The sequence below is a fragment of the Anolis carolinensis genome, chromosome 1 (assembly GCF_035594765.1).
Source record: "Anolis carolinensis isolate JA03-04 chromosome 1, rAnoCar3.1.pri, whole genome shotgun sequence".
NCBI lineage: Eukaryota > Metazoa > Chordata > Lepidosauria > Squamata > Dactyloidae > Anolis > Anolis carolinensis.
The window spans coordinates 17,599,099-17,606,910 of record NC_085841.1 but is presented as its reverse complement, the minus strand read 5'-3'; the positions used below and the strand labels follow the sequence as shown (position 1 = coordinate 17,606,910).

Here is a 7,812-nt window from a genome sequence, read left to right as displayed (position 1 = left end):
ATCATAGAATCATAAACTCGTAGAGTTGGAAGAGACCTCACGGGCCATACAGTCCAACCCCCTGCAAGAAGCAGGAAAATCTCATTCAAAGTACCCCCGACAGATGGCCATCCAGCCTCTGCTTAAAAGCCTCCAAAGAAGGAGCCTCCACCACAGGAACAGTCTCAGGAACAGAGTAAGAACAGTCTCAGGCATGGCTCAAGTTTGGCAAAAGCCAGAATCCCTTTTGTGTCATGATTTTTCCTTGTGACTTTCAGCTATAAATATATGAAATGTTAAATATAGATTATCAAATGTACACAAATTTAACATCGGAAGCTTGTTGTGATCGTTGGTTCCTTTTGCAAATTGTCAAAGATTTAACTCTTATTATCCAGCCTGGTGTCCTTGGCAAAACTATAAGTTCCCTGATTATAAACTATCCTTTATTGGGCAGGGGGGTCACCATTGACTACAATAGGATTCACTGTCCCACTGGATTCACTGTCCAACTTGTTGTGAGGCAATGGTGAAAACGTGACAACAGGGGTGTGATGTCTTCCGGGAAATCTTGGTTGACGAGTGCGATTGTGCCTGCTACCGGGACCTTGGCGAATAGACACTACATTGAAGCTGATCCATTTGTCATCGAGTTTGAGACTGCTGATGTTCTCTATGAAGTGTCGATTTAGGAAAAACTGGTGTCTAGTGATCTAGGAAACATTAGTGTCTAGAGTGTAGTGAGACCCATATGTAAATTAAAAAAAAAACAATATTCAGAAACTGGGAAACTACAGGCAGCAAACAAAGAGCTCCCAAAGAGAGGGTGCCTCCAGGCAACAACAGCCAGGCCACATCAATGCCTTCCTGATTGACTTTGCAGCTTCATGGCTACTCACCAGGCCACATCTATGCCTCCCTGATTGACTTTGCAGCTTCATGGCTACTCAGTGCTGTTCACTCAGGCATAAAATACAGAAGGAAGAAAGGGCAAAGGATAGGAGGAAAGACTGAATGAAAGAGAAGAAGAGGGCCTGGCATTGCCATGGCAACCCTGCGCCCTTTGCATTCCAAACAGCCCCTGCTGAAGGTCAGAGAAGGAGACCCCGTAGCACTGAACGCCATTAGGAAAAAGGACTGAGCGCTCAGGCAATCCGGTTGCCATAGCGGCCGCTGAAGCCTATAAGAGACCGATATGCAAAAGAAGGGGCGTGGCTTAGTATACGCCCCGCCTCCTCCTCGGTGACAAAGCTCTTCCCCTTTCTCAGATTGAGAGCTCAGGAAACCAACATGGCGCTGGCTCGTGACCAAAGCGAGGCTGCGGGATGACATCAGCACGCACGCCACGCCTCCCAACCCGGAAGTGCGTTTCTAGGCCCGCGGTGGGCAGAGCAGCAGCAGCGGCGGGGCGGGTTTCTCGTCATGGCGGCCGCCGCCGAGCTGCAGGGCAAATACCAGAAGCTTGCGCAGGAGTATTCCAAGGTACCGGGACACGGCACAGAGCAGACGCCCCCTTCCCCATAGTAGCGCTGGTCCCTTTTATCCCCCTCCATTGAAGAGAATGTACCCGGTACGGAAGCCCAGGAGGGTCAGTTAGTGAATGCGAAGCCCAGAACGCCAGCCAGCTTTAGCCCTGTTGCAGCCCAGCAGAGCATCCTGAAGATTTCTCCACTGCCTCAGGAAACAGATATCTCTGAGCCCCCTTCCACACAGCTGAATAAAACCCCATATTATCTGCTTTGAACTGGCATATATGGCATTGTGGACTCAAGATATTACAGTTCAAAGCAGATATTGTATTTTATTCTGCCTTGATATGCTGGGTTATATGGCTGTGTGGAAGGGCCCTGAGTTGAATATATAGAAATTCTCAGGTCCAGATCTAAACATCTCTCTTAAAGGAAGAAAAGATCAAGTGGGTGTGGTGGGTGAGCCTATGGAGAGCTGCAGCTTGTCGCGCCCCGTTATCAACCTAGGGCCTTTCCACACTGCCATATAACCCAGAAATTCCAGGCAGATGATCCACAATATGTGTTTTGAAATGGGTTATCTGAGCCCACATTACCATATGATCCAGTTCAATGAGAATTTTATACTGCTGTGTGGAAGGGGCTCAAGAGTTGAATAATTGAGGTAAGGAAACCTTTTCTCCAACCTGCTGTCATCAAATGTATTGGCCTACAACTCCCAAAGGAGGGCAACTAAAATGAACAAGGGTCTGAAGAACAAGCCTTATGAGGAGCCGCCTAAAGAGCTGGGCATGTTTAGCCTGCAGAAGAGAAGACTGACAGGAGACATGATAGCCCTGTATAAATATGTGAGGGGAAGTCACAGGGAGAAGGAAGCAGGCTTGTTTTCCGCTGCCCTGGAGACTAGGACGCGGAACAATGGCTTCAAACTACAGGAAAGTGACTGTTATGTGCCAATTTGTTGTTGTGTGCCTTCAAGTTATTTCTGACTTGATGTAGCCCTAAGGTAGGCACAGGCAAACTTGGGACCTCTGGGTATTTTGGACTCCAACTCCCAAAATTCCTAACAGCCTTTCAACTACTGGGCAATGCCTGTATATAGCTAGTTGTTTACATTGTTCTTGGGTACTTTCCACGCTGTGCAATTAAAGCAGGTTGACACTACTCTAATTACCATAACTCCATGTTGTGGAATCCTGGGATTTGTAGTTTGTTGTGGCACTAGGGCTAAAAGGATAAATATTTCACAAATGTAAAAATCTGAGAATTTCAGAGCATTAAGCAATGGCAGTTAATGTAGTGTCAAACTGCTATAATTCTGTTAGACTAAAATGATCAAGGGCCTGGAGAACAAGCCCTATGAGGAGCGGCTTAAAGAGCTGGGTATGTTTAGCCTGCAGAAGAGAAGGCTGAGAGGAGACATGATAGCCATATACAAATATGTGAGGGGAAGTCATAGGGAGGAGGGAGCAAGCTTGTTTTCTGCTGCCCTGGAGACTAGGACATGGAACAATGGCTTCAAACTACAGGAAAGGAGATTCCACCTGAACATCAGGAAGAACTTTCTCACTGTGAGAGCTGTTCGGCAGTGGAACTTTCTGCCCTAGACTGTGGTGGAGGCTCCTTCTTTGGAGGCTTTTAAGCAGAGGCTGGATGGCCATCTGTCGGGGGTGCTTTGAATGAGATTTTCCTGCTTCTTGGCAGGGGGTTGGACTGGATGGCCTGTGAGGTCTCTTCCAACTCTAAGATTCTATGATTCTAGAATACAGCCATCTATAGTGCCACACGAAAGTGGTGTTTTTCTCTTACTGTAGTAGTAGCAATAACAGAGAACCAAATTTGTAATTCCTTAAAGATTACCTATTATGGTATACAAAGAAAGAAAGGAGAAGGATAGAAAAAAGAAATGTGGCAGTGCCTTTAAGACTGACTTTTTTTTGTTTTAACGTCAGTTTTCTTTCATTGACTGGATATGATTCTAAAGGGATGTATGGCATATTTAGAAAAGATGATAGATCTTGCCTGTTTTAGTAATCAACCTTGTAGTAATTGAGACTCTAATATTCTCAGCTTCATTTCACACTGATAGCTGTAATGTATTGAGGGGCACATGGTGTAGATACGAATCCTTGTAGTAGTAGCTATTTTCTGCTTTCCAGTTTCTGTTTGGTGTTAATGTTGATCCTCTGCCTTGAGGAACTAGAACACTAGTATTCATTTCAGCATTCCATCTGTTCTTCCTCTTTTCCATGGAATTTGCATATTGAACATTTTCTTTTATATCATATATCCATCACCCTGTCAACAGGGTCTACAGGGCAGTTAAAGGTAGAAAACTATAACAAGGACCACCTTTTTATTTGTTCTGCCAGCTGTCCCATAGCCTATCATTCTGGTTTCCCCCCTTTCATTGCTTTCCCCCATATTAATATGGCTTGGCAGTTTTGGAATTTGTGGGAATTTATCATTGTAAAGTCACTATGTTGAAATCTTATTCTCAAAGGTGAATAACCATCAATCTTGTTTCTGTAATTGTAGTCATTGATTAGTATCTTGACCACTGCTACGGAAGGTAATAAAAGGCTGGAAAATTCAACCCTGCATCATTCAGTAGTTACATTGTATGTCAAAAACTGCAAGTGACTTTACAGGGAAACCTAATCTCCACTTGTGAATGTGTGCTGGCATTCGTACAACGGGGAAAGGAGTGTGTTCTTCTGATACAACTTTTATTTCAATCCCACCATGTGACATATATAGGCAACCCTGCTAGACCATAGGTCCCATCAGTCTTGGTCAACAGAACCCATGGTGAAGGCCCATGAGTGTTCAAGTCCAACAGCATCTGGAGGGCAGTTTACGTTATATTCATATTGGAAAATGGTTCTTTACACTCAAGAATATCTAGGTTTTCTTTAAAAGCAAAGTCCTTCCGGGTGTAGTTTCATAGCAACAGTTGAAACAGATGTTTTTATGTTTCTGTCCAAATGTTGGTGCTCTAATTTGCTTTGCAGCATTACTGTAGAGCAATGATTCCCAAACGCCACTCATCCAGGTGTTTTGGATTTCAACTCCCAAAAGCCTCAGCTGCCTTGGCCAATGATCAGGGCTTCTGGGAGCTCAAATCCTAACCATCTGAGAGTTTGGCTAATACTGCTGTTAAGTAAACCCGTTACCCTTTGTGTTACTACCACTATTGATGGTGCACATATGATTTTTATTTTTTTTATTTTTAATCCAATATATTTTATACTGCTTATTATGAAAGTTATCCCCCAGTGGAATTTAGATTTTTCCACCTCTGTTTTGGAAATGAGTGTAGCTATTAGTAGCTACTGATCATGAGCATTTTATTATCTATATTATTGGAGGGAGTATGCCTTTAATTACCAGCTGCTATGAATTTGAGTGGAAGATTCTGTTAAGCTTCTGTCATTCTTGTTGACTTCCTAGGGGCAACTGATTGGTCATCATATATAACATAAGACTTATTATGTCATTTGATGAGTGGTTGCTGAGATTTTAAAGCAATGTATATGCAGCACAAAAAACACATTAGACCAGTGTGTTATGCTTTAACCTTTTAATTCCAGTAAGTGTTTTCCATATCACCTGACTACCTGGTAAATGTCAAGAGCCGTTTTGGTGTTCAAGGTTTTTTAACACAGTCTAGATGGCTACCAGTCGGGAGTGCTTTGATTATTTATTCCTACATGGCAAAAAAAGTGGTTGGGCTGGATGGCCTTTGTGGGCTCTTTTACCTCTTGAGTCTCTGACAAGTCCTTATCTATATATATAAAAGAGTGATGACATCACGGCAATTCACAAAACAACAAAAGTACAGGCCCCCCAACCTCAAAATTTGACAACACAACCCATCATCCACGCCTCAAGGTTGATACAACAAAAAGAAAAGAAAAATAAAGTCCTAATTAGAGGGAGAGCAATAATTGTTTTTTATCCAATTGCTGCTAGTTTAGAGGGCTAATCTCTGCCCACTTGGTTGCCTAGCAACCAAGGGACAGCCAGGTTTCAGTTAGGGGACAGGCAGATTTAGGCCTCACTTAGACTTCTTCCACAGATTATCTAATTTGCACTGGATTATATGGCAGTGTAGACTCAAGGCCCTTCAACACAGCTATATAACCCATTTATAATCTGATATTATCTGCTTTGCACTGGATTATCTTGACTCCACACTGCCATATAATCCACTTCAGTGTGCATTTTATACAGCTGTGAAGAAGGGGCCTCATATAATCCAGTTCTAAGCAGATAATTTAAGATTATCAATATACAGTAGAGTCTCACTTATCCAACGTAAACAGGCCGGCAGGATAGGTGAATATGTTGGATAATAAGAAGGGATTCAGGAAAAGCCAATTAAACATCAAATTAGGTAATCGTTATACAAATTAAGCACCAAAACATCATATTATACAACAAATTTGACAGAAAAAGTAGTTCCATGCGCAGTAATGCTATGTAGTATTTACAGTAGAGTCTCACTTATCCAACACTCGCTTATCCAACGTTCTGGATTAGCCAACACATTTTTGTAGTCAATGCTTTCAATATATCGTGATATTTTGGTGCTAAATTCATAAATATAGTAATTACTATATAGCATTACTGTGTACTGAACTACTTTTTCTGACAAATTTGTTGTCTAACATGATGTTTTTGTGCTTAATTTGTAAAATCATAACTTAATTTGATGTTTAATAGGGTTATCCTTAATTCCTCATTATCCAACATATTCGCTTATCCAACGTTCTGCTGGCCCGTTTATGTTGGATAAGTGAGACTCTACTGTACTGTATTTACAAATTTACCACTAAAATATCACAATGAATTTAAAACACTGACTACAAAAACATTGATTATGAAAAGGCAGACTGCGTTGGATAATCCAGAACATTGTATAAGCAAATGTTGGATAAGTGAGATTCTTCTTTAATATGAAATAATTACTGGGATAGAATAATGCAGAACAATATAATCTCTAAAACCAGGACAGTAAATAAACAGGGGAATTCCACACAGGAAACAATCGGGGCCAGCTAACACCTCCCAACAAAGTATTCCCATCATCAAAGTCTGGCAAATCCTGTTTTCTCAGGGCCACAGACAGTAGAAGCACATAAAATATCGCAAACAACACCACTCTGAAAACAAGGGAATTCCAGACAGGAAACAATCAGGGCCAGCTAACAGCTCCCAACAAAGTATTCCCATCATCAAAGTCTGGAAAATCCTCTGTTTTCTCAGGGCCACAGACAGTAGAAGCACATAAAATATCGCAAACAACACCACTCTGAAAACAAGGGAATTCCAGACAGGAAACAATCAGGGCCAGCTAACACCTCCCAACAAAAAATTCACTCAGGGAGGAAACAGCCAGGCTTTAAAGCTGCAAGGCCATTACATCCTAATCATTTTTCCTAATTGCAGCATTCATACTTGCCTCCAACAAACAAAAAACCAATCAGAAATATTGTATATTCACAACCTTTAGGAAATGGCGCAGCGTGTTAAAGCGCTGAGCTGCTGAACTTCTGGACCGAAAGGCCACAGGTTTGAATTGGGGGAGCGGAGAGAGCCCCCACTGTTAGCCCCAGCTTCTGCCAACCCAGAAGTTCGAAAACATGCAAATGTGAGTGCATCAATAGGTACTGCTCCGGCGGGAAGGTAACGCCGCTCCATGTAGTCATCCCACATGACCTTGGAGGAGTCTACGGACAACGCCGGCTCTTGGGCTTAGAAATGGAGATGAGCACCAACCCCCAGAGTCAGACATGACTGGACTTAATGTCTGGGGAAAACCTTTACCCTTGACCTTAACTACCACCAATTCCTCAATACTTTATTTCCCATACCACCATACTTTGCCACAGCAACGCGTGGCCGGGCACAGCTAGTATTACTAGAAATCAGTTTAATGGTTCTTGGTCATATTCATTAGTACTGTACTACTATTGAGTCCATTAGACCCTAAACCCGTATCACTTTCCTTCAAGATTGAAGCATTACCAAGATCCTCTCTGGACTAATGCTTTCAAATTATTAATCAAGCCACTTTGCCTAGAAGTACTGTATACCTAAGATAGCATTTTAGGAACTCAAATCAGGTTTATATCATAAGTGTTCTGTTTCATCTTGACAGTGAGATAATTTAATTGAATTTTATTTGTCTTAAATTTCTCTGATTCTTTACTGTATTCCTACTCAAGATACCGTATTCTTGTTGTTCTGTGCTCTTCTCAGTGTGCTTAATATTTACCAAAAAAGGAGGACAGGTTTTTGCACTGTTAATCATCTGGTAACCATATTTCATCATAACTGGGTTAATGATTTCTCTTTG

At 42.0% G+C, this 7,812-nt stretch overlaps 1 protein-coding gene across 1 annotated transcript in view; it reads left to right on the top strand.

The window, feature by feature from the left end:
* Positions 1–1,304: 1,304 nt before the first annotated feature.
* Positions 1,305–7,812, top strand: part of ppp1r21 (protein phosphatase 1 regulatory subunit 21) — a 54,222-nt gene continuing 47,714 nt past the window's right edge. The window contains exon 1 of the mRNA XM_003216118.4: positions 1,305–1,461. Coding sequence (XP_003216166.1) covers positions 1,402–1,461 — 60 coding nt within the window. The 5' untranslated portion in view covers positions 1,305–1,401. The remainder of the gene's footprint in view (positions 1,462–7,812) is intronic.